Below are 27,377 nucleotides of genomic sequence, written 5' to 3' on the forward strand. Positions count from 1 at the left end.
CACAGGGGTTTATATTTAAGCTGGTGAGCTTATAATGACCAAGTGGGGTATTGTATCGGAGGCTTTTGCAAGGTCCAGGTAGGCTGTGTGGGCCACCTTCCCCTAGTCAATGGCCTTGGTGACTGTTTCAAAAGAAAACCAGGTTTAAGAGGCAGGATCTTGCCCCAAGCAGAACTGGGTAGGATCCCGTGTCTGTAGGTCCACAATATTTTTATTTAGGAGGTCCATGATGATCCTTTCCATAGCTTTACAGACCAAACTAGTCAGGCTTATGGGGTGAGTTTCCAGGATCTGTTGAGGCACCACCTTTATGGAGGGACCAATGTAGCTGTATGCCACTCTTTGGGCACATATCCTGTAGTAAGGCTGAGATTTGAACAGTAGTTTTATGTTTGGGTTTAGCTCTTCTTGGAGTTCATTTAGGACGCAGCCCGGGACAGTCTGGTTCCACTGATGCTTTGTTTTTTGCTTTGGAGAGGGCGGCTCTTACCTGAGCATCTGAGATGTCAGGGGGACAGCACTCTGCTGTGATATTTGCCCTTTCGGTGGGGAGGAGGGGGAGAAGTTTGCTCTGAGCCTGTCAGCTAGGATGTTGGCATTGTCTGTGGGTTCAGTGTACTTTGTCATTTTGGACTAATTGAGCATATCTGGGAATTAACCACCCAGGTTCCTAACATAACTAAAGAAAGCCTTGTGATTGTCCTCTGCAATTTCTCTCTCGAAGCTGGCCTTAGACAATTTTATGAGTGCCCGTAGTTTCCCGTAGTTTTTTGCAAATACTGATCAGATGCCTTCCTTTTTGGGATTTTGCTCTTATCATTTAGTAGCTTCCTCCTATTGTATAGCTTATTTATGGCTGGGGTCCACCAGACAGGAAGTCTGCCTTTGGAGGATTGGGTCTTGGTTTTTAATTTAGGAACGCATGATCCATCCATTCCTGAAGGTGTTCATAGAATGCATTTATAAAAGGATTCTGCAGTCTGGGCTGTATTTTCCACAGGCCCGGGGGCTTTTGAAGGATTCCACCTTGGTTTTGAGGAGTGTGAAATTTGCTTTACAGAAGTTTTTCACACTGGTTTTCTGGGCAGGGGGTGGGGTCGGGATGTGAATATCCAGTGATATTAGTTTATGGTCTGATCTTACCAGTGAGGTATACACTTCTGGTCTGGAGCATAGAGTCCCCATGTTGGTGATCAGGTCCAGTATGTTTTCCCCTCTTGTGGGAGTGGTAACAAGTTGTTCCATAGCATTTGAGTTTACAAATTCTAGGAACCTTTGGGCTAGGGTGTTGGAGCTAGAGTAATGCTCCCAGTCTGTTTGGGTAGTTGAAGTCACCCAATATAATGGTGGTGTTCTCAGAAGGCAGAGTGGGGTTCCTGGGTTTGGGAGGGTGGTCTGTAGCAGGCTATAAACTGGAAGGCAGTTTTACCCACTGTTAGTTGCACATGGACAGATCGGATGCTTCGTGCTTTGCCACCAACCTGGAGGTGTGGGTATCTTTGATGAATATCGATACTCCCCTCCTTTTGTGGTTCAGTCCAAGTTTTGGGGCTGAAAAGCATGGTATGAGGTATAACCTGAAAGTGCTGGGGTGCTCTCGGGAGCCCTGAACCAGGTTTCTGTTACTGCACAGATATCGATGTTCTCCATGCTAAGGAGAGTTTCGAGTGTGTGCATCTTGAAGTTTAGACTTAGTATTACTTAGTTTATCCCTTGTGATACCTATGGAGGTGGGTTTGTCTTTTCAGCCTTGCCTAAGAAAGGCACTATGGGGGTAGCAAGAGCCTTTGCCAATATCCGAAAGCCCAGGGGTGACAGGTGCAAGCTGTCCCTAGCAAAGCATCGTGGCTTGTAGAGCATATCACCCCAAGCTGACAGGCATTTGATCCCCTTTGAACACCAGCACTTAAGCCAATTGTTGAAATTTATCATCTTGTGGCATCATTCTTGGTTAAGGGTAAGATGCTACTCAAGGTCAGGGTCATACCGGCCTGGGCTACATGCTCAGAGAGCTCCTTTATGTCTCTTTTCATGTAGTCCAGGGAGGTATGTCTCAGGTCATTCACACCAGCATGGATAATAACAGTCATATTTGTACTTGCCTTGGAGTGACCCGAGTGCTTGTTTTGTGGTGGATCCTAGCACCAGACAGGCTGCTCAAGTGACCCTCTCCTTGTTCAGCCTGGTGAGCGGGAAGTCAGTGTGCCTGACGATAGAGTCACCTATTACAAGTGTATCAGGTGTGTTTAGTCTCAAGGGCTGTGACTGTTCGGCACACTGGCTTTGAGAGGTGTAGCACGTGTTGTGTTGGTGTAGTGGTTGCCCGCTTTGGAGGTCTCTGCTGCTCAGGCAGATCTTTAATTTAGAGCCTCTGAGTAGGTTTGTGTGATTGTGTTTGGTTTGCTGTCGTGGTAGGTCTATGTGAGACTGGAATTGTAGCGAGTGTGGTTTCCTTCTCTTGACTGGAGATGCCAGTACCGAGTTGAGAGCTTAGCCTCCAGTTTGGCTATATGGTTGCATCTTGTGCTGGAATTTGAGGAGGAGAGGGTTGTCTGTGTACATGAGGCAGTTGTAACATTGCCTCAAGATTCCCAGATTCACCAGCTGGACCGGAAAGGAGATTGACAACTGATCTTTGGACATGCTAGAATATTGGAAATTCCTTAGTTGGAAACAAGGGCCAGTGGGGAGTGAGGGTGTAGTGCTTTTAATTAGACATCCCTTTGGCTCTAGACATCCCTTTAGCTGTAGGTCTATTCAGCCTCATGGATGAAATGGAGACACCAGGGTGGCCAACTGGGAAGCCACTCGAACTCTCAGCTACAGCTTTTGCTGAGTGTCTGATAACTGGCACATTTCAGAATCCAACAGCATTCAGAGTTAAAGGACATTATGGTGAATGTTTATGAACCCTCTTCCCCAGATGTGTCCATAGCCTGGGATTCCTGCTGGGTGGATGGACAGGAACCTTCAGCCAGTTTAGTGGCAGCCACTAGCCATACCAGCACCCGCAAAGCCCTTTACCCAAAATCCTGCCTGCGTGGAAAGTATTTTGTCCAGTCAAGGAAGGGCTTTGTCCAGAGCCTCCCATGCCTGCTGTGAAATCAACTGAGTTAATAGCAGGCAGAGTCTGGTGCCAAATGCCTACAGGTAAACAGACTCTAGGGTTTTGGGATTTCCAGCCATCGGTTTCAGAATTTGAGATGTCCCCAAAGGAAATGGGGACCATTCCCCCTCAAATCTGCATTTTTAATGCCAGATTTGTTTGTGCAGGAATAAAGGTGCTTCCTCTTGCACTTTGCGGGGGCCTCAGGGGATAACTTGGGGAGATGGACAATAGTTGCAACACCTGAGGTTTCACCCACTGTCCCAGTGGATACACAGGAGAAAGTGGCGGTAGAGGGGGTACTTGTTTCAAGGGGGTAAGCACCAGTCAGAAAGGGCCCTCTGCATAGCCTCAAAGGCCAGTCCCCCCAAAGAGGAAATGGAGCCCAAACAGCGACTGCCTCAGAACCAGGGTCACTCCCTACTACAAGCCAAACTAGAGACCAAAACCAGAGCAGAACTCAAGCCGAAACCCTGAGAAACAGACTGCTCAAAAACCTGGAGTCAAAAACTCACTCCCCTGATCCAACAGTCAAAGTGAGATCCAATTCCTGTGTGGGCCTTTGACGTTGGACTCCCAATTGTAATCTGTGCCAAAACTGATGTTGACATGGGAGTGTCAGAAGCAGAGGCCTTCAGTTCCAACCAAAACGCAAATTAGTCATGCTGCTAAATGCTAGTCTAAACATGAAACTGCACTCTAGCATTCTTAACCCTGGAAAAAAAATCAGACATCTGTGCAGTCAGAAACCTGGTTCAAAGCTGTGGAGAGCACCCCAGCCTTACTTGGTTGCTCATCCTATCATATATTCAGACCCCAAACTGTGGGCAGTAAAACCAAAGGAGGTGGAGTTTCAACACCTCCAGGCTGGTCAAATCACGACAGACACTCCAGATGCAGTTAACCATTGACAAGACCCCTATTCAAATCATAGCCTGCTACTGGCCACCAAATCTGACTAGGCCCAACCCATCTATTCAAAGACATCATTTGAAACCTTCACCCAGATCTTGGTTGACTAACTTCCCAAAAAGTCTGGAAGAACTACTCATGGCAAAACACAAATAATCAGATTCCTCAATTTTAGCAAAGCAAATGCCTTTGAACAGCTAGTAGATACCCAAAGGTGATATCTTGGACTTGCAGAAAAAAAGCTTCTCCAAAGCAGATTACAAATTGAAGAATAGCATACACAGCTTCACAACCCCCCCCCCCCCCTTAGGAACTGGCATCAATGTCCAAAACTACAACAAAAGCACAAAATAATTTCTACAGATGCATGGAATCAGGATACCAGACAGGACTAAATCCTCCACAAGGAAGGTGGACATCTACAGTAAACAAAAGGAAAACATTGCTGTCCAAAACCAAGGAGCAGGTGCCCAATTATGTCTACTTAGCTGGAACAAGCAAACTAGGGGCACTAGTGAAATCCTCCAAAGCAAACTTTTTAGAGTCCAAATTTGCCACATTTACTGAACACCACATATACAAATGCCATAGAAAAAGCTGACTTTATGGCCAACTTCACCCCCTCTACAAATCTTAGGACATCCCAGTACCTGCCCCCTTACATCTAGATCTAGGAACAGGTCATCACTGCTCTCAAAACGGAGAAATACAGCCTCCATGGGACCAGATAACATGCCAGGCTGCATTCTACATAAATGCAAGTAGGAACCTGCAGCCCCATTAGGTGCCCTATTCAGCCAAAGGCTTGAGTATTGGCTTCATCATGGCCAAGTGCAAGACAGCCACCTGTGACTTCAAAGGCAGAGTGTTCACTGATCTTGGAAATTAGACCCATGTGCCCAACTAGCCTGGTCTGAAAGGCCATAGAACAGATCAGACCACATTTAAAAGGACATTGGCAGCCTCCAATCTCAGTTTGGCTTTGTCATGTCTGCTAAATTTGGTTAACATGACAGACATTGAAAGGTTGGGGGGACTGCACATCACCCATCTAGCCAAAGCCTCCCCACTGGCATAACAGATGAACCCTCTCAACTAGGCAAGCTGTAGGTTACCAGATAAGTAGCAAACTGGCAGAGTACCCACCTAGTCAAAAGGGGGGAAGCCACCTCAAGCACAAACTTGACCCACAAACAAGCAGCATAGTCCAGGGTTCAGTCTTGGGGGACTTGGGTTCATAGGTGTGGATTCCTAGCCTAGTGACCTTCTAGGACTCTAGAGTGGGGAATGGTATCAAAGGCCTTAGCCAGATTAAGGTAGGCTGTATGAACCACCTTGCCTTCAGCCGCAGCTCTTGTGACAAGACTCAAGTTGACCAGGCATGATCTACTCTTCACAAAACCAAACTGTGGGAGATAGATGTTAGAGATCCCCTCTATCCTCATTAGGCCCATGATTATGCGTTCCATAGCTTTACGCATCAGACTCTGGCTATTCCCTCTATCCTCATTAGGCCCATGATTATGCGTTCCATAGCTTTACGCATCAGACTCTGGCTATAGGGATGATAGTTCCCAGAGTTTGTAGTCACTCCTTTGTGGAGAGGGATGACTGGAGCAGTGCACCATTTGGTACGGACAAAGCCTGAGATGAGGCTGTTTTGAACACAGGTGAGTTGCCACTTCACTAGTTCATTCAGAACATAACCAGGGATTGTGTCAGGTCCCACAGAAGCTGTATTCTTGGCCTTGGGACAGTGCTGTTTTAACCTGTGCAGCAATAATACTGGGTGCCTGGCAATTATTAGTATTGCGACTGGTCCTTTTTGGGGGGGGGGGGTGAGAAAGGGAGAGCGAGCGTGCAAGAGAGAAGGGAGAGCGAGAGCGCGAAAAGAGAAAAGATAAAGAAAAAAGAAAAGAACGAGGATTTGATGAGGTATCTCTACTTTTTGTTGAGGCTGATGAGTTTTTCCAGTCTTGAAACTTCTTTACTCCACATCAGTTTCCTCCTTCAGTTGTAGAGTTTACAGCAGGGGACCACCAACTGGCTTTTTTTGGAGTGTCTTGGTTTTATTGGGTATGCAGAGATCATGCATTTGTGCAAGTGATCGTACGGTGCATTGGTGTAAGCCAGTCATGCAACTGTTCTCCATTTGCATGAGTGCAGTGAAGTTAGCCACTGTTTTTAGGAGACCAAAGGTAGCTTTGGAGAGGTTTTTCCATGGTTGTTACCTTTGCAGGGGGTGGAGTGGAGGTATGTCGATTTCCAAGGCGATTAGTTTGTCAGATCTAACCAGGGAGGAGTTGACTGAATTCCAGGAAACGTTGGGCAGGTTATTAGTACAAGAGTAGTTTTCCCAGTTAATGGAGTAGTTGAAGTCACCCACTATGAGTTCCATTAGATACAAATATTCTCCAGGATGCTTGGAAATGTGGAGAGAGTCTAGGGACATTGTTGGGGACCTACAGCAGGCTATGACCAGAAAAATCGCAGTCTTACCCAATATCAGCTGCACCTAAAGAATCTCCAATTATGTTGGCCTACCAGTCTGGAGGTGTGCACATACTTTATGAATATGGAAACACCACTGCCTTTGGAGCTTTGCTCTCTAAGTTACGGGGCCAAATGATGTGGAATGAGTTATGGCCTGGTAGTGCAGGGATGCTTTCTGCAGTTTTGAACCAGGTCTGTTCCAGCACAAAATGTCAGTATTCATTTTAAGGAGTGCTTCAAGAGAGTGCATTGAGATGCAGACTTGGCAGCATAACTCTATTGCAATTTTTTATATATAGCTGTTAGTGGTAACTTGGTTTTTAGAAAAATGCCTAAAAAGGCACTACAGGGGTGGCAGCCTTGGACAGTATCCTGAAGCCCAGGAGTGACAGATGCAGGCCATCTTAGGACAAGCATCAAGGTCCATCAATCATGTCATCCCAGGCAGACAGATACTGGATCCCCTTAGAATGACACCAGGTAATGTATTCTGAGCAGCATCCTACAGTGACAAAGTTTAAACCCAGACCTATCTGGACTAGAGAGTCAGAGCAAACTGACCACTGGGATATACTTTAGTGCTAGAGTTAAGTTTTGGCTGGCAGGAGATGTAGTAATGGCAGAGTCAACTCTGATGTCAGAACTGAACCCATCAAGGATGAAGATGGACATTGGATCCCACAATTGATGCAGCACAATTTCGAACCTTTGGGTGGTGGGATATAGAAGTGTATTTAGACCACCAATTTTAAAAGCAGACCTTTGTTATAATGCGAGGAAAGTTTCTTACTTGGATAAAATACTAGTCCGTGCAGAACAATCTTAATCTTGTCATTATGCACATATAGATTTCAGAAATTTAGGGATACTTAACAATGTGGGACATTCTACAGTACCTGCATTCAAATGTTATCTGCCTTTAGAAAGCAGCAGACTGTAGCAACCTCAAAATAAAGCATGTACAAAGTGTTTCACAACTCACTGGAGTCTGGTTGCATTACCCTTCAATGGACTGCATGGTCAGTATTCTTAACCCTTTCCCATTAGTTTTGGTCACCATTTTTGGATCAACTAAGGTTTGATTCAACATACACACGAGTTGTCTGCAACTACCAACTTCCCTTTTTGAAATGGATCCTTTGTACATTTAAATACCTTTCCCCTCAACTCTTTGCAGAGATAAGGCAAGGATTCAGACTATTTTCAGACTCTGCCTGGGAACACTGGTTAAATAACTTCCCTCATCTGCATGACATGGAGTTGAGAGAAGCCCAGACTAAAGGCTTTCTTTACACAGCTTGGCAGGCTTAACCCCCATGTCAACTGCTCACCCAATAGAGAGTTGGATTTTAGAAGTACTTTACGAATGGGACACTTGTTCCACCTTTAGAATTGCTGTTCTACTTTCCCAGACCTCCTACAGAAACTTGGATCTCCCACACGTCACAGGATCGTAGGAGGTTACTAGGCTAACAGCCCTGGGGTCCTTACAAGCCTAGCCAAGAGGCTAGAGAAAAATTTACACCAGCTGTCCTAGTCAACAAGGGACACAGTGGAACCCCTTGGACAAATCTGGTTCCCAATCCACTCTGTTACAAGAGGGTCTGAGGTACTAAGACCTGTATGGGAAATCTATTCCCAGAGATAGTTGCTCTTCCAGAGGCTGCCCAAGTCTCCAGGTTTTTGATGTTACACATTACTCAGGCCTTTCAAGCGGGTAAAATTTGAGTTGAGGCTTACATGTATGGAACAGCTCTAGTAGGGCAGGGTGAGAGATTCCACAAAGCTCTGGAAAGTTGTGGCAGCTCTGGAAAGTTGTGGCCTTCCTAGTTTATGTTTTGGAGAGTTGAACAAATGGGCAACTCAAACACAAGCAAATATGAAAGTTGCTGCAAATAGAAGCGCATTTCCATCAAGAACACAGCCTCAGAAAGTTATGCTGCTCAGACTGGACTGGTGCAATCTTCCAGACTACTTGCTACACAAGCTTGCTCACATACAAGCTAAGCTTAGACTGCAATGCTAATACTCCATGTAGGCTTTACTTCATGAAAAAGTAGCATAGGCGGTACCAAGAAAGGTGAACACCTGAAATAAAATGCTTCAAGAATCCTTTTGCTGGAAGCAAGCTAGTAATCTGGGCCACACAGCTATGCCTTCTCCCATGCCAGAGAGAACAGCCAGCTTTGTGAACCAAGCATATTTACAGGACCACGTCCTAGTATTCTACACACCCCCTTCAGAGGGATTGCAATACTAGACAGCAATGCCATTTCTACCACAACTTCCAACACTGCTTGCAGTCCTGCCCAAGGAGCTGGCCAGATCAATGAACAGCTGCATTTAGAATCCACATACCACTTGCTACATCAAAATACCAGTAACAATCCCCAGTGAAGTCAGGGTGAGAAACCATGCACAATGAAAGAGCAAGCAACATTTTGTTTTGCTTACCTCTGCTACCTCTTCCACCACTGCTGCCGCCACGTCTACCAGAAGGCTGGCCTGCAAAGTCAACACGAATCTGTCGCCCATCAACAGTCTAAAAAATACCAAAAAAAAAAAAAAAAAAAAAGTCACATTTGGGGGCAATAAATCCTCACTGCACAAATAACTGTCCAAGTAAAGCCAAAAACCCAAATCCATATTAGAAACCTGACCTTAGTACCACATTTGTATGCATATTACTGCAAATCCCAATATTTGCTCAGCATAAAAGTAAAATTCAATTCATCAAGAGCTAGGAGAGGTTTCTCTTAGAAAGACAAGTTGTGTGGTAAGCAAACATTGCTCCTTATTTTTGTAACCGCGTTTTAATTTGATAAAACGCTCACTTCAAAAGTTGCTGTGAAGACATGGCTTTCCAGAAGTTGTGAAAAGGAAGTCACCAGCACCAGTCCAGAATCTGCCCAAAATACAAAACCATAACTTCCAAGGTGGCTGCACACTAACAGGATGAGCTAAAATTGAGCTGTTTTCAGAGAGAACATTTAGGAACACTGGAAGGAGCACCTGTTACGAAAGCACAATAAGCAAGTGACTGGTATTTCAGAAGACAGTTTAAAGGGCACTGCCAAAACCCATTAGAGAAAGATTTTAATGATAAACTGTAGCAGAAGGGCAAAATATAGCTGGAAACAGTTTAACTCACTGTACACCAGGCAGAAAAGCAATCTGGGAATGTCAGGCAGTTAACAGTTTACCCCAGAAGAAAAACTTTTTATGCAAAAAAATGAGGAAATAAGGAGCTGGTTTTAACAAATAGGGACAACAGAAGGGACTGTTCTCAGAACTTCTGAATGTTAAAGGGAAATATGAGAAAAGGCATGGAAGTCTACTAGGAAAAAAGCTCACTTGAACCAGGGTCTGGGGATGGGAAGATGGAAACACTGCAATTTAGTGAACAAGACTATAAAAGTCATGTGTGAAACAGCTATGCAACAAAAGGGTGACGCCCGGACTTAGTGCAACCAATTATGCTTCTTAGGACATGAAAATCCATTATAAAATCTCATTGTGCAGTAAAGCATTCAGTTAACTGCTGTATGAGAGAATGTTTTTAGGAAGTGTAGGCAAGTGGAAAGAGCATGGTACACCAATCTAGGGTTGTGGTGGATGACATCCAAGGAAAAACTGTGCATTTGATGCAAGCTTGGATTAAAGGCCACTGGCTTGAATACTTGTGTAATGACACGTTTTCCCCTCAGCAAAAAATCTTCAGTTTGAGAAACCTGCAGTTGCAGTTTTAGGCTCCCAAGGAGATAAGCTGGTGTGCAACAAGCCCAAGCACTTCTGAAGCTAAAAGTTGACACTTGGAAAAGTTAAGCTGGGAAGGGAATAAAGATGGCAATTAGTAATAAGCACATGCTGCAACAGGCTCCCTAATATGGATAACCAAGATGGCAATTAGTAATAAGCACATGCTGCAACAGGCTCCCTAATATGGATAACCAAGATGGCAATTAGTAATAAGCACATGCTGCAACAGGCTCCCTAATATGGATAACCTTACATTTTAGGCTATGTTAACCCTGTTTTTGCACAGCTGTTTGAATAAATTAGGAGGGTTAAGCTTCATTTGAAATTTAATGTTTTTTTTTTTGGGGGGGGGGTTGTTTAATACGTAAAAGCTCAAATAAACTGTAAAAGATCTGTCAAACGGTAGGTGCAAGTAACAAGCTGAAGACATTTAAAATGGCCACACAATTAATGGGGGGATAGTTAAGAAAATCTATGACCATCTAGGCAAAAGTACACAAATTTTACAGAACACTTTCATGTGCTAACCAAAATACAGTTGACACTAGCACTTACCCATTCACCCGTTAAAAATGGTTATTGGAAAGAGATAAGGCAAAAAAAAAATTGTATGTTAGAACTGTCAAAAAGTAAGCACTAGGAACACATTTAAAAAGTTGAGAATGAGACTAGGCAGACATGCCATTTGGACTGCAAGCTAGAGGCTGCAATCCCTACTAGAGGGCTATAGAAATAAAAGCAAAAAGGAAAGGGTAAGGGAATTCAAAATTAAAGATATGCCTGGTAGAGTTTAGTTGAATCTAACCAAAAAACATTTAAAAGGGATAATTAGTACGGTATACAAAAAACACACGATAACAGAACGTTAGAAACACTAGGAGTGAAAAAAAGCAATTCACAAGGAAGTGGGACACCTACATGCCCCCCCAAATGCATTAGAGTAAATTTAAATGCTTACTTTAAATACATGTGTATTTACACCAAGATTTCTTCCTCTAGAAGTGCTGGAGGCGATAGGGAATGGAACATGTGGTTGGGGTGCAATGAAAACAGATTTCCCCACATAGTACTCTAGAAATACTGAGTGAGCACAGTGGTGTAGAGCCATGAGTTGCAGTATTGGAATTGCTTAGACATTAAAGTAATGAAGGGACAGTCCCAAATGGTTTCAATTCTGGTCTGAACATGATGTAAGCTTTAGCTATGGCAAGGGGGAGGGGTTCTTACAGGAAGTTCCAATTGTCTTAAATTGGATCTGAAATTGTAGTTTTACTCAGCTTGTCAGTTTCACCCGTGCTTTTTATCCTCAAAGTATCCTTTCAGGCATCTTGAGCTCACTTGCTGCCACCTTGTGGGAAAGCATAAGCAATTCAAAAGAACAAAAAAAGTGTAAGCAAATAGTTTCAATGTGAAAATTTCTGAAACTAGTTCACTGCTATGTTATGAATGACTGCCCTTCGCTCTGTAGAAAGACATGCAATTTTGAATAGCAGCAGTCTCATGTTCTTTGATCTCCGAATATTAGAAAGTGTAATGGTTTTGTAACATGCAATTAAGTGTAGTGAAAGATTTTAAAGAATCAAGTCTAAAACTTAATGTTATAACAGGGGCCACCTGTCAGTCTAAACCAGCTTTTTAAGTATTGAATAGTGTAACAACTGGGTGCGATCTTTAGAAAGGAAGTTTTCTGGAATAAGAGAAAAGTCCAACAGAAAGCAAAGTGTAGATTAAACAAAAAAATTTGCAATAACTTGAGATCAGACCAAAGAGGAGTTTACTTCGTGTCTAACACTGGTCACTCATGTCGATAATGATTAGGTCTAGGACATGGTTGCCTCTGGTGGGCATATGGATATGATCCAGGGAATTGGAAATTATGAATTTCAGAAAGCGTTGAGTGAAGATAGCACACTAGTAATTTTCCCAGTTAATAAATCAACCTACCATTAGGATGTTTGGTTGAACCCCAATATTTTCAGTACATCAATAGTGGGAATGCTGGGACATGGTGGGGGATCTGTAGTAAACTACAATTTGGACTGCAGTTTTGCCCAGAGTTAGTTGCACTTTGATAACCATTTCATTTGCTTTTACTGTATTTGTCTTTCCTCCTACTTAATTTTGCTTTTCTTAAAAGTACCCAATTTTAGTCTGCTGCATTTATTACTGCTTGGTAGTAGCCTGATGAAACAAACTGTTATTCTAAGTATTTTGGTTTAAGCACTCTGGCTTCATAGAGGCTGTTTTACATTAAGGTTTGTGGTCTGCACAGTTGTGGCAGGACAGGTAGCTTGCATATCCTAAGCTGGGAAATGCTGACTGAAGGCCCACTGTTTATGTGCATTAGTTCTGGATTAAGCACTTTGGCTTCAGGCTTGCCGAATCTAGCTTTTGTTTGTATAACTTTAGCACTGATCCAGGCCATCTTTTTTTGGAGAAGGTTCCCCTGCACCCTAGTAAGCAGGGGTGTGCAGTTAGTACTTGTCTGAAGACTGCAGGAACAGGGCTCAGTTTTTGAGCTTCTTTTCTGGTTAACTGGGTAACCAGTTTATTCATCTACTTTTACCGTATTTGCATTTTCTACTTTACTAGCAGTGGAACCGACAACTCTGATCTGCAATACACAAGTATCCTTTGTTGTGCATTTAGAGTGTTGAGTGTATCTGCCTTTTTTTTTTTTTTTTTTTTTTTTTTTAAAAGAAACACATTTTCCTGCCTTTCTAAGCTAGTATAGTCCAGTTCAGGTTGGTGCTGAATTCAGGGCTGTTACAAATCTGTCTTCCCATATCTTACTTGGACAGAAGGAAGTTCTGTTCACCTGTGAGAGGAGAGCTTTGAGCAGCCTGTCCCTGGAGGAGTGGTTTCTGCCCAGTAATTAGTAATTTGGCCATTTTGGGCCAATCTCTTTCATTTCCCTGCTATACCATGTTTGCATGGTTGTGCCGGGCAGCACTGGTTAGCTAGGGTAAACCATTCCTGGCTCCGCAAGTCTTAGCTTCAAAATTTTCCCTTGGAACTAGACAAACTTTCAACTTAAGCACTCAAGCCACTCATTTTTCAGCCTGGCACTTAGTCAACTTATAGCAAGCACTTCTAAACCCTAGCAACTAGACCCTCCTGTTCTGTACAGGAGGACAAAGCTCTATTCGACCTTACCAGCCATCCAGTAAAACTCAACTGTACCCATCCAGGCACATCCAAAGGGCAGTTTCAGGTGTACTCCAGTCCAGCTGGTGAATCTGGGCATTTTGAGGCAGTGTTACAATTGCCCCATGTACAGACAACCCCCTCCTCCTACCACCAAAACACATACATGCAAGAAATGCAATTATACAGCCAAACTGGAGGCTAAGCTCTCAACCCAAGACTGGATCAGACAGTCGAGAAGATAAATACTTGCATCACACCACCAGTCTCACAAACCCATTAAAGCAGCACTGGGGAAAAAAAAAAAAAACACACACACACATGGAAAACATGCTACAGGCTCTAAATAAGTGCAAAAACCAGAGACCTCCAAAGCAAACATCCAAGCAACCTCCACCCCCCCACACACAAACCATGAAATACACTTCACAAAACCAGTGTGCCATGCAATCACAGCCCTTAAGGCAAACATACTAATAGGAGACTATAGTCAGCCAAACTGACGTTCCCACTCACTAGGCTGAAGGTTCCCGTTAGCTGCCTGTCTGGCACCAGGATCCACCACATAACACAAGCACTCAGATTACAGAACAAGTACAAATATGACTCATTGTCCATATTGGAGTGAATAACCTGAGCCGTACCTCTGGACTACATGGAGACATGGAAGCGCTCTGATCACATAGCCCAGGCCAGTATGACCCTGACCAGCATCCTGCCCTCACCAAGAATGATACCACGGTATAAAGAAACAATTCAGTCAACTGGCCAAATTTCTGGTGTCAAAGGGGATCCAGTGTCTGCCTGGGATGACATGCTAGACAAGCCATGCTGCTTCGCTAGAGATGGCTTGCACCAGTCACCCTTAGGCTTTCAAATACTGGCCAAGGCTCTTGCCACCCACCCCATAGTGCCTGTTTTAGGCAAGGCTCAAGACAACCCTATCACCGCAAATGCTACTCAATGCCAGAAGTCAACCTCAAAATGCATGCACTTGAGGCACTCTGTATGGAGAAAAGGTGTGCAGCAACAGAAGCCTGGTTTTAAGGCTCCAGAGAGCACCCCAGCACTACCAGGCTACAACTCGTACCATACATTTTGGCCACAGAACCCAAGCAGAAATACAAACGGTGGGGGTGTATCCATATTCAAGGATACCCACACCTCCAGGTTAGTGGCACAGCACGATGCTTCAGAGAGAATCCACGTGCAGCTAATGGGCAAGACTGCAATTCAAATTGTAACTTGCTACAGATCACCCACCATGTACCAGAACCACCCATTCTGCATTCCTGGAAACAAACGTCCTACCAAACACCCTAATATCGGGCGATTATCCAAACATAACTGGGAGAACTACTCAAGTATTAACTCCCTTACCAAACATTTCCTAGAATTTATAAACTCAAACGCCCAGGTTCAACTGGTAAACACTCCCACCAGAGGTAACATATCGGACCTGGTCATCAACATGGGCAACTGGTGTTCCACATGTCAACCCCTTGTTGGTTAGATCTGACAAATCACTCTGGATATCCACATTCCACCCCTGGACAAGAGAAATGAAAAACCTTTCAAAAGCAAACTTCATGCTACTTGAGACGGAAAGGTTCAAAGACCCCATGCTGAAGGATAACTGTTCCAAGCTGCAAAATTCTTTGCAAATTCATTCTACAGGCACCTACAAGAATGCACGATCATGCCACCCCAAGCAAAACCAAGACTCACTCCAAGAAAAGGAAACTAGTCCGGTGGACTCCTGCCATACAAGATATACAATAGGAGGAAACTAGTACAGGAAAAAAAAAAAAAAAAATGTGAATAAAATCAAGGGAAGACATCCCTGATCAGTACAAGCACGAAACTACAATCCCTCAAAATCATCCAAGGCGAGCTTTGAAAGAAAGACTGCCAAGGACTCCAAAGAACCACAAAGCATTCTTTAGCTATGTCAAGAATCTAAGTGGCAATGCTCCGATCTGCTCGGAGTTAGTGTAAAATGGCATAAACTACAATGAACCGACAGATACCAACATCCTGGCAGACAGGTTCAGCAGGTTAAAACATCCCTCTCCAAAGCCAAAAACATCAATGGGACCGGACAGTGTTCCAGGGTGCGTCCGACACAAGCTCAGACAAACTAACCCCTCACCTAAACACTGTTCAAACCCAGCCTCTCCACAGGCCACGTACCCATAGAGTGGCGCACAGCAGCTGTTATTCCACTCCACAAAGGTGGAGCCACAACAGACCCTCAGGAACTATCGCCCTATAAGCCTGAATAGCTTGGTCTGCAAGGCTATGGAGTGCATCATGGAACTCATTAAACAGATTGGGAACCTCCAAACACTGGATCCTACCCAGTTCGGCTTTAAGGGCAGATCATGCCTCCTAAACCTGGCGGACATAGGGACAGTTACCAAGGGTATAGGTGAGGGAAAGGTGGTACACAGCCTACCTAGACCTTGCAAAGGCCTTAAACACCATTCCCCATTCTGGTATTAGACAAGCTCACCATCCTGAACATAAACCCCTACATCACAAGATGGGGTGCCAACTGGCTCATGGACAGAACCCACATGGCGAGTTGTGGGAGCTAGGTCAGACTCCAAAACTGATTACAAGTGGAGTTTCCCCAGGGCTCAGTCCTAGAACCCCTCCTGTTTGGCATACTTCTCAGAGGTACAGGCAAGCACAGGAGGACTTATGGCCGACCAAGTTTGCAGACTGCAAACTAGGGGCTATAACTGAGTCTCCGCCTGACAGACATCCTCCAAAAGGGCCTTGCTGAGATGGATACCTGGTGTCAAAATCATGGCCTCAAGCTAAATGCCAAAAAGTGCACAGACATCCCCTTTGGAACAGTACCCACAAACTACCACATAGAAGAAACTTAATAAGGGATCTGGGGACCCAAGTGGATAGTCTCACCTTTGACAATCACATTGCCAAAGTAGTTAGAAAATCCTTCTACGTGGCCCACCTAATCACAAAAGGGTTTGCATCCAGATCAAAAGGGGTCATTGTGCCCCTCTACTCATCACTAATCAGACCCAGTACAATGTCCCATTTGGGATGTACCTTACAAGACACCTGCAATGGCTGGAAAGACCACAGAAGTACCTCACCAAGAGGATCACTGGCCTCAAAACACATGCCTTATGCAGCTCGACTGAAGAAATTACAGCTGTACTCTTGCATACTGCCTCAGAGGTGATCTCTGCCTGACATACAAGGCCATGTCCAAACCAGAATTGGTTGACATACTCCACTAAAGAAAAACTTATCCCCAAGCCACACACTCTGGGGATTTAAACCCAACAATAAATAGGATGTGCTGGAGGGATACATTCCTGTCCCAGAGACTTCCCATGGTTTGGAACAAGATCCCAGTCTACATTAGGCAGAGCTCCTCGCTAACACTCGAAGAGTGGATGGGAAACAAGTTTACCTCTGGGGATCACTTGGCTCTGCTGGACAGAGGCACAGGGAACTAATCTAAGGGGGTGGCAAAAGCCACCACATTCTGGCTAGGCTTAAAATGCCTTTGGGCAGATAGCCTAGTACCTATGAACCCATGATGCAGAGCAACTAGCATGGAGTTGTGGATACCTTATTATGAACACCTCCACCTTTGGTGTTCTGGTCCAGGTTCCATGGCTGAAGTGTGGTATACATCAGTACAGGGGTGCTCTGCAGCCTTGAAACAGGTAGTCACTACACAGATATCCATGTTCTCCATTTTAAAGGAGTGCCTCAAGTGATGGCATTTTGAGATTTAGACTTCCAGCATTAAGTAGCATTACCCTCAGTTTTTGCTTGCCTGTTTTTACTGGTGAATTTGTCATTTGAACCCAGCCTAAAAAGTGGCACTATAGTGGTGGCAAGACCCTTAGCCAGTATCTGGAATTCCAGGGGCCATCTGGCAAAGCATCATGGTCAGTCGACCATATCATCCCAGGTAGACAGATACTGGATCCCCTTAGAATGACACCAGAAACTTAGCCAACTGTTTTAAGTAATTTTGTCCTTTTACTGCAGTATCATTCTGGGCAATAGTAGAATGCTTCTCAGGGCTAGGGTCATACCTGCCTGGGCTATAAGATCGGAGAGCTCTTCCATGTAGTCCAGGGAGGTACATTTCAGGTTGTTCACAACCACATGGACAAGGAATCCTATTTTTAGTTGGAGTAACCCGAGTGAGTGTGTTGTGGTGGATCCTGGCACCCAATGGACAGCCGATAGTAACCTTGTTCAGCCAGTGTGTCCGAGTCACCTACGACTAGTAGGTTGGGTACTAGTTGCCTTATGGGCTGTGGTTTAGTGGCACACAGTCTGTGGGCTAGGTGTCATTTAGGTTGTGTTGGGGGGGGGGGTGGAGGATGCTTGCATTTCTGCTTTGGAGATCTCTTGCTTCAGCAGATTAAGAGCCTCCACAAATGCATTTGTGGACTTTGGTGTAGATTTAGTGGGGCTTTACCTCCTGTTTGGCTGGATAAGTGCATCTTACAGGTCGGAGAGGGTTGTCAGTGTCATGAGACAACTGCTACATTGCCCCAAGATGCCCAAATTCAGATAGGAGAGAACACTGGGATATGACCCTTGGACATGGCTGAAACTAATTTCCTCTACAAAGGTGAGGAAAGAGTACAAGAGCTGTTTTTCTAAGGAATGTACAAAAACTGTTTTCCTCTAGGTAATGGGAAAGGTTGAGTACTGTAATAATTTGTGTTCTGAACAAGTGCCAAGCACGAAGCAAATTCAAGTGCAAATACAGGCTTTTAAAAATCAAAAAGTTGACAGATGGAAAGACTGCCCAAACTGCCAACTACAAATTATTGGCCACCCCCCACTCCTTGTGGTAGACCAGTTACCTAGGGCTCACCACCCCCACTAAGCTAGGTGGCTTCCCTGCAACACAAAGGCTGGGGGGGGGGGGGAGAAGTACAAACGTGGGCTTTAAATCAGGAAGTTGAGAGAGATGGAAAAGTTGCCCAGCCTGTACTGGAATTACAAAGAAAATACAACTCTGGCAATGATTAACAGCTAGGATGTGGGCTATAGCCTATAAAAAATACCACCATAACCAGAGTTAAACACAAGACAGGTGTCCTGAAGTAGCTAGTTACTCCAAAAAAGTCAATCATGGAAAATGGAGGGGTACAGAGGGTGGGGAGCTGAATAAAAAAATTGACAGATGGAATGTTAAAGTACATTCTGATGTTGTCCATTCTCAACGCCTTCAACTAATGGGAAGGAGTCGCCAGCTAACTAAATTCCTGGGTGGACTAAGGATATTCCCCCAAGTATAGTTAAGCCAAAGAGGCTGCAATGAGTGATAAGGCATCAGGATTCCACCCAGTTGTAGCTGCACATGTACTGTCTGTACAAGCTCTAGACTGGAATACAGCAGAAGTTATACATCTGGTTGAATGCGCTTTTAAATGGACATGTTAAGGGGAGATTTGATTACAGATAAGAGATACGAGTCAGCCATCCAGCTAGAGTTACCTTACAGATTCGCCAAATTTGTGCAAAGGAAATAAAACTGCTCTAATCTTCTGTCTAAAATAGAAATGCAATTGCCTATGAACATTCAAGTGCAACATATATTCCACTTTATTTGTAAAAATGCTGGCAAAGTTCAAAATGAACCAATCCTTTAACACCTTTGGCAGGAAATGAAGCAAGCACTGGTATGCATTGGGAACTTGGACAATAATGCTAGAAGTTCTGAAATTCTAGCAGATTGCCAAGTATCAAAAATTAAAAATCACATTTACCTGCAGGTTCAAAAGGGCTTTGTACAGTTTAGAGAAAGCCAGGGAACAATGCTGAAATCCCACATGAAAGTAAAGAGATTGCTGTGAGTTGAATAGTAGAGCCAACATCTCCGTTAAACAAACCCACCAAAGGTTCTAGAACAGAATGAAATTGAGCAGAGAAGGGATCAGATTCTGTTCTGACTTTTCCTGGGAAAGTCCCACCACCCAATCTAGGTCAATATGGCCTTGGGCAGAGGGAAGCCATTCTGACTGCATCTGCCATAAGAGGTATTGTCTGCATACCTGGGTTATTCTCCTCTGAGTACCAACCATTGTGTTGCTAACACCCACTAAAGAAATTGAGCTCCAGGCTTGCATAATCAAATTTGGTTGAAATTATGGTACTGCAGAGGTTCCTGACCTGCATTCCCTTTGTTTGCACTCGAGGGGGAAGTTACCACAGATATGGTGTTGAACACTGCTCCTATACTGGCTTTGAAGAGATTGTAGTCCGCTTTGGAAAGGACTCTGGACTGGGGGGGGGGTGACTTCAAAAAATGTAGTTGGATCTTGCCAAAGAGGACACTGCAGGGGTGCTACAATGGCTACTCATGCTGGTTAGGATAAACAGTGGGTATTCAACAAAAGCAACTTGTGCCCACACCTGCTGGATCCTTCTCGGACCTCTCCATAGTTAATTTTAAGAAAATGAAAATAGCAGCAATTAGTCAAACACTAAAAGAACGAACTTGAAGGAAAATACACCAAATGGCAATTACAGAATTTAGGCGTACCATGACAGAACATGTGCTTTGGCTGTAAAATGGTAGGTATGCCTCAAGAAAAACTGAGGCATTTTTGTAGAAAAAGACCCAAGGAAAGAAGCTTCTCCCACTGAAGACAGATAATCATGTTTAAACTATAGTGGAGAAAGATCTGAGGGATGTCAGGTGGTGTATCATGGGTAGGGAGAGAGGTTGGTGGACCCAAACTAGTAAAATGTCAAGATTGATTCAAGGATCAGATCAACTGATCTCAGTTGAGGAAAGCATGAAAATGGGACAGATTCCTGGCTCAATAACAGCCCCCCCCCCAATTAGAGTGACTTTGTGTTTTAGAAAGACACCGATGAAAAATTTACCAGCTTACTTCCATGGTGAAGTAAAAAAATGGTGCCTCTCCAAGAACACCAGTCCCACAGCCACAAGCTCACTTTGAGGAGCTCTCTCCTCTGGGATTCCAATAGAACACTGGAAAGTCCCAACACAGGATTGCATTCCAGTCTAGAAGACTTTCACAGGACAAAGATCTATATTTAGTTCTACTCCAGGAGTTTCTCGCCCAAACTTAGTCACTGCAAGGAAATCCCAGGATTCTGGGTTCATTTCAGGCTTCTGGCAAGGCTTAACAGGGGGGGGGGGGGGGGGGGATGCGACCCAAGTCCAGTCCCAGCACAAACTGGATTTCAGAAGCCAGCTCTGGGATTGGGAGGGTCCCTTTGTATAGGCCCCCCCCCCCGCAGTGTAAACCATAGATCTACCTCCTCCCATTTAACTATCCATGGTGTTGGGGGCTTCCGTATTCTCAGCTAGCATTTAAAAAATAAAAAGGGAGCCCAGACCTCTAACTGTTTGGGCACATGAAGGCACCCTAAAGCTTTGAACCTGTCCCAACTGTTGCATCCTTAGTAGACAAAGGCACATCTCAAGCTACAGCAGCAGTAATAGTTTAAACTACCTGCTACGTCTTACACAAGAGTAAGTTATGAAACAAATGCTACCAGAATCAAAAGAATGTTTCTACATCCCCACAGCCAAGTCACCAAACAGGATCACCCTTAAGCAAAAACTGTACAGGAACACCCAAGTCAAAGCTGAAAACCCACTTCAAGGGTCACACAATGCATGTGGGGGTGCCAAAGGAAGAAGGCACACAAAGCACCAGTGGGAAAGGCAACAATAATGCAACTCCAAAGATGTCATGCTAGGTATGGAACAAAAATACAGAAATACCTTTCCATTTACAGAACGTACTGCATCACTTGCATCTTCAGGATTTTCAAATGTTACAAACCCATAGCCCCGGGATCGTTGGGAGTCTTTTTCCTTAACCACTACAACTGAACAGAAAAAAAAAAAAAGTGTATTAAAATATTTAGCTTGCCTAGAACATGTTAACTTACCATTTCAGAAACTTACCTTCTGAGAGAGTCCCAAATTTGCAAAATAAATCTTCTAGGGTGCGGTCATCTGTTCTGAAGCTCAAGTTACCAACAAAAAGCTTTCCTTCATCACCCATGATGGATCTGGAACAAAAACTGTCAAGTTAAGTGATGTGCCAGACTTGCAAACATTAACTGCATCAAAGACAAGACTTCTAAACCTTCTCTTTACTGGGAAAGTGGCCTTCCTCAGTACTTCCGCTTCATCCCAACCGCAGCCTGACTGGAGGTCAGGACTAACGACTAGACAAATCAGATGTTTACCCAATAGCCACTCCCTCCCATCCATACTCATCACCCAGGATCCAGACTAGTCAACCATTAGTTTTCATGACTGCAGCCAGGACTTCAACCCATTCTGTACAACAGCCAGGACTTCAACCCATTCTGTACACGTGTCTTTCAAGTACCATGCAACCTAGCCAGTTTCTGAGAATCAAACCCTATATACCCACAAGTTACACAAACCATTATGCCAACCCCAACCTAACTTACATTCATCATTCATGCCAACCCCAACCTAACTTACATTCATCATTCATGCCAGATCTCATACTTCCAGTACTGACATGTTAATAGCAGCTCAGTGGCCCGAGGTTCAGGCCTGACCTTCAGCCATCACTAGAGGATGCCACCAATTCTTCCAAGTCAGTTTTTACACATTTGTACTTGCTATATTAAAGTGTTAATGCATGCACTGGGTTTACCCTTTGTAATAACAGGGTCCTTGCAGCCTAAGGACAAGTTCACTCAACAATTAAATCAAAACCAAATGAATACATCTCTTACATTGGGAAAGAAATCTAAACCTGAAACAGCACAAATATGAAGTCTACTCAAAATGCCACTCACTATAGATGGAAGCAGCTGTACCCCATTACAAGTACATGAAAAAGCAACAGTAATGCCACTCACTACCTTATGCATGCTTGAGAAGCTTGATCTCGTCCCCAAGTGCACTATAATAAAATGAAATATACTTGACATGCTGCACACAAGTGGGATAAGACCTGCAAGATAAAATACTTGCAACAAAACCAATTCAGTTATTGCTACCATAAAAAGAGTGACCCACTATCCCATTGCTATCATTTTTCTGATATTTAGAAAGAGCCATGAAGCAGTTCTCAGCTACAGAACTAACTACACAACCATCTCTACACCAATCTTGCCACTTGCACCCCCCCCCCCTTACAAAACACATTTTCAAAATGTCTGCTACCTAGTATACACTTGGTGGGACAAGGCTACAATAGAACTAAACTGACATCCCCACCCCAGAATAAGACTGGCACACATACTCAGGCACAGAACAATCTATAAATATACATCATTCCTACACAAAGAATGAAGTGCAAATTGGTAGTTACAAACCTGTTAAATGAAGCCACCCAACAGAAAATATGGCACTTTTGTACACAACCTAAAAATGGTTTAAGTACTCAAGGATGGAAAAGCAAGAGCTTTCCACCATCAGTACTAGCATCTTCAAATACTACACAACTCCTTTAGAACTCACAAAATCGTTAAGCTTTTTTAGGAGGACGCAAAAAAAGGGGAAGTTCAGACTTGAACCCTTATGGAGAGACGGAAGTGTCCCAGTCTCCTGGGGAAGCTTCCAAAGAATCCATGTGAAGCTGACTGGTCTACTACCCAAATTTAAGCGGGGGGGAGCGCGAAATAGAAAGTTTGCGGGCCTAGTAGCCATGCTCATTATGGTCTGATGGCTTATGGATGCCTGGCCCTCAACATCCTAGCTGGGCTCATGATGTTAGGGAAATTTTACTATACTTGGAAAGCCCCCCCCCCCCCCCGCGTTAGTGTAGGAACAATATCAACTTATTATTCATGGATAACGCATCCCCCTCTTATTGAGTAAAGACCCCCATTGGCAAAACCAAGCATACGAAAGTCACCACGTTGAAAATCGAGCCTAAACGAGACATAACAAAAATTTAAGCGACATTGTGCAAGACGAGAAGTCAAAGTAAGAGTTTAGAACTCTAAATGAAACTTGGACAAAAATTAAAAGCGTGAACGACAAGGCAAGTCACACGCACTCCTCACAGAATCAGACTAGTGCTTACATACGTGATTTTAGAAACGGCCAATAGAAGAATACAAGATTCATTCGCCAAGTCACTACATTTAGAAATGTAATATTTTTTTAAATGAAAAAAAACTTTTAAGTCATGAAATGCTACACTCAAAATCCTTCCAGACCCAAGCCCCCCCCCCCCCACTCTTCACAGCGTAGCTACTTAACCTCCATTTTTATGAAAATCATTGCGATGGCCTAAGCAAGTAGGCCGCTACACCACGATTTTTCAGTGTGCAAAAGTTACACTATGACACGTCAATAACGGCACATTGTCACATCTGACACTAGCTAGGCCAACCGTTCCTACCCAAACATAACTTTAAAATTTCAAGCTTATGTCAAGACATTAAAAGTTTCGCAGCTCTTTACCAAATTCTAGTTTAAGCCCACTCGTGGGAAAGAATGGTTTATTATGGAACGAAAAATTGCTACTGCGTGCAGGTAACAAATATGAATACAGTATACCTTAACCGCAAAACACCGCAACTGCTTCAAAATTTCAATATTTCATTTTAACTACCAGACTTCCAACATACATCTTAACACAGCTACACGTGCTAACGCCACTTGCCGTTTACAACCACACCTCTCCTTCCGGTTTTGACCGCCTTAGTTCTGAAACTAAACTAAAGCGGAGGTCTAAGCTACGCTGATCACAAGCTATTCAGCCATACACAAACGGTTTAGAGTTCCTAAAAAGCAGTTGGAAGCTCACACTACTAAACACTTAACGAGACCCTTAAAAAAAAAAAAAGTCCTCCCACAATTTACACTGAGCAGGTGTAAAAGCCCTCTCCAATTTGTTGCTCTCAGCCAAGTCATAAGCAGGTTAAACTTTAAAACATTCCACACACCCATGCTAACCAGACATCAAAAAGTAAAATAACTCGTACCCTTCAATAATAATCAAAAATACAATATTTACTCTCATAACACCATACGTAAAGTACAAATTATTCAAACACTTACCGTACTTGTCTCAATACCCCTGGTAACAAAGACTGCCAGACGTAAAAACTAACAACGACTTCCGCGCGACAACTTACTGAACTTCAAAAACCACCCCTTTCAAATATACCACATCACGGAGCGTTTGGGTTTAAACGTTACGCGACCTGTCGCATTGAAGAGTGACGTCATCGGAAATTTCTGAACTGTGATAATTTAATGGGTTACATGGTTACTTTTTTTCTTTTAGATAAATATATGTTTCCTAATTAGTTTATGCTTTATACTTGTCTAGATTGTTAATTGAATAGATGTTATTTTAGCAGGATGTTTGGCTAGAAAATATTACGAAATTAAAATTTTAATTAACATGTACAATGGTACTCTGTTGTTGCCTCCAGCGAGAAGTTCCTAGTTCATTTCTCGGTTGGGGGTGCTTTCTGGGCAGAGTCCTTGTGTTCACGTAGATTTCCTCCCACGTTACAAAGACGTGCAATAGGGGATTGGACATTCGTAAATTGGCTATAGTAAGTGCGTGCGAGTGTGTGGTGTGGAAAAACTACTGCGGTAGGGCTTCCCCCTCCTGTAAACACTGGCTCTAGATGATTGTCACTGCTGATGTGACACCCTGACCTCATGTGCAAAAATGGGAAAAAGGGGTTATGGATGTATTAATTATATATGCAACAAGAAACAATATGCGAAGTGCTGGTTAAGAACTAATCAAGCTTATATATAAACAATGTGAACATCGTTATTTCTTAACTACCTAAGGCACTCATTCTAGATTGTCAGCACCAGGCAGTGGCTAACTGAAATAAATTAAAGGTTATGGGCTAAAGGCTAGTATTTTAAATCAGAAACTGCACTCTATGGAAGCAGTCCTCTCCCTGGAGGATGTTGACATCTGTGCAGTCACAGAAACTTTGTTCAGGGCCACAGAGAGTACCCCGTCCTTGCAAGGCTACAATGCTTGCCACACTTTCAGACTGCAAAATGAACATGTGAGAACCAAGGAGGAGGAGTTTCTATCTTCATCAAAGATAAGGACACTTCTAGACTGGTTATACAGGAAAACTCCATGGAGTTACTCCAGATTCAACTTGCTGTGGGTAAGGCCAACTTCAAGTCATCATTAGCTGTAGGCCCACGTCAATAAACCAAGATACCCATGCTGCTTATTTGGACTTGCTTGAACCAATCAAATTACAGCCAAACATTCTAGTCATGTGCGATTTTAACTATCCCTTCATTGACTGGGAAACATAGAGTACCAACATGCTTGCACAAAAGTTCCTGGACTTTAACAATAATGCCCTGGAACAAATAGGATTCAACCCCACAAGGGGTTCAAATATTCTCGACCTTGTCCTCACCAACATGGGTGACCATTGCAACACCATAAGTATAGGGCCCTCGCTGGTTAAATCTGACCATAAATCAGTCACGTGTGAGGTAGCTATAACAAGACCTGAACCACTCTTAGGTGAAATCAGGCTAAAAAGTGTCACGAAAGCTACTTATAGCCTCCTAAGGGATGGCATAAATAATTTTCAAAGTCCTGTTCTCACAGATAGTATCGATGTGATATTTTACTTGAGGGCCTCACCAGTTTGTTTTGCGCAGAAGTAGGAGTGTCGTGAATTGAGTGACAACCTGGTCTGCATATGTAATTAGCCTTCAAGTAATCGTGTGTGCATACATCATGTGAGAATATTAACGTAAATTAAATGTACATACTACTTCCAAAACACAAAAGGTTACTGCACTATAAGCCCTTACTGTAGACGATAGAAGAATCAGTTTAATTTATTAACAGTCACCATCTTGTTTGCCATGCAACTGTCTACAGGAAAGACGTATCCAGGTAAAAATTAACTCTATTTAGAACTTTCATTCTTTTAATGTACCTCACAACTTCAGAAACAGAGACACAGTTCTTACAATATTAAAGTACCAAATCCAACACATCACATGATCAATTAACTTAATAGTCATTAAACATAAGCTTAAATCTGTTTTTTAAATGTACCAACAAAATAGTTATTACATTTTTCTATTTAAAAAAGAAACATTTGATGTTTATAACATAATTAAGGCCTGGTGACTTGTCAGAAGATAAAATGTATCTGCCACAATGCTTTTTTAACTTAAAAGTCTTGTACCTGGATACGTTTTTCCCTTGTCAACAATGTTTTTGGTTTGTTAAACATTATAGTTTGTGGCATCAGATGTGATCACATATTGGGTAGACTGTTGAGAAAAGTTGATTTAACTGTGGAAAAAAAACAGATATATGTCATGCAGTTAATAATTCTGAGTTGCCTGTTTTATAAATTATAGATGAGGTAAAAGTGTATAAAACTGAAACTGTAGAAATTAAGTGAAATGTAAGCCTAGAAGCTGTAAAACATGTAGACACTTGCATGGCAAACAAGGTGGTGACTATTAATAAATTAAACTGATTCTGAAGACAACGTTTTACTGTTTTATTTATTGCTGTATTACATGTCAGTACGCTTTGGAGGGAATGCATGTTCATGAATGACATATCACGAGGGTGGGTTTTGGGCGGGGCTTGCTACTGCGCATCTGGTGAGGCCCTCAAGTAAAATATCGCTGGTATTGACACAGCTGTACTTGATAGGATCAAAACAAGATCCTCAAGAAAAAAACAAGTATCCCTGGTGGATATTTAGTATTAATAAGTTATACAACAATAGGAATAAGTTGCTGTCTAAAAATACAAAAGAGAAGTCCCAGGACTGGAAGAACACCCTCCTCTGTTTGAACAAACAAATAAGACAGTTTGTAAAATCCTCTAAGGGCAACTTCGAAAAAATATAGCAACCACAGCTAAGGATAACCATAAAGCATTCTTCAGCTATATCCGCATCCCAAAAGGTATGACCCAGATGTATGCTG

At 43.2% G+C, this 27,377-nt stretch overlaps 1 protein-coding gene across 6 annotated transcripts in view; it reads right to left on the minus strand.

Annotated features, from left to right (window-relative positions):
- Positions 1-24,620, minus strand: part of LOC122817606 (RNA-binding protein 3-like) — a 40,045-nt gene extending 15,425 nt beyond the window's left edge. The window contains exons 1-4 of one of the 6 annotated variants that reach the window (XM_044090646.1): positions 24,474-24,620; positions 21,381-21,487; positions 21,195-21,301; positions 8,966-9,053 (exon numbers count right to left, since the gene is read on the minus strand). In XM_044090646.1, coding sequence (XP_043946581.1) covers positions 8,966-9,053; positions 21,195-21,301; positions 21,381-21,480 — 295 coding nt within the window. In that variant the 5' untranslated portion in view covers positions 21,481-21,487; positions 24,474-24,620. Of the gene's footprint in view, positions 1-8,965; positions 9,054-21,194; positions 21,302-21,380; positions 21,488-23,969; positions 24,104-24,473 lie in introns of those variants that run through there. The other 5 variants (XM_044090649.1, XM_044090647.1, XM_044090648.1 and 2 more) reach the window with 5 other exon arrangements.
- Positions 24,621-27,377: the final 2,757 nt, after the last annotated feature.

The sequence above is a fragment of the Protopterus annectens genome, chromosome 13.part0, assembly GCF_019279795.1.
Source record: "Protopterus annectens isolate FY-2018-M chromosome 13.part0, PAN1.0, whole genome shotgun sequence".
NCBI classification, from domain to species: domain Eukaryota; kingdom Metazoa; phylum Chordata; order Ceratodontiformes; family Protopteridae; genus Protopterus; species Protopterus annectens.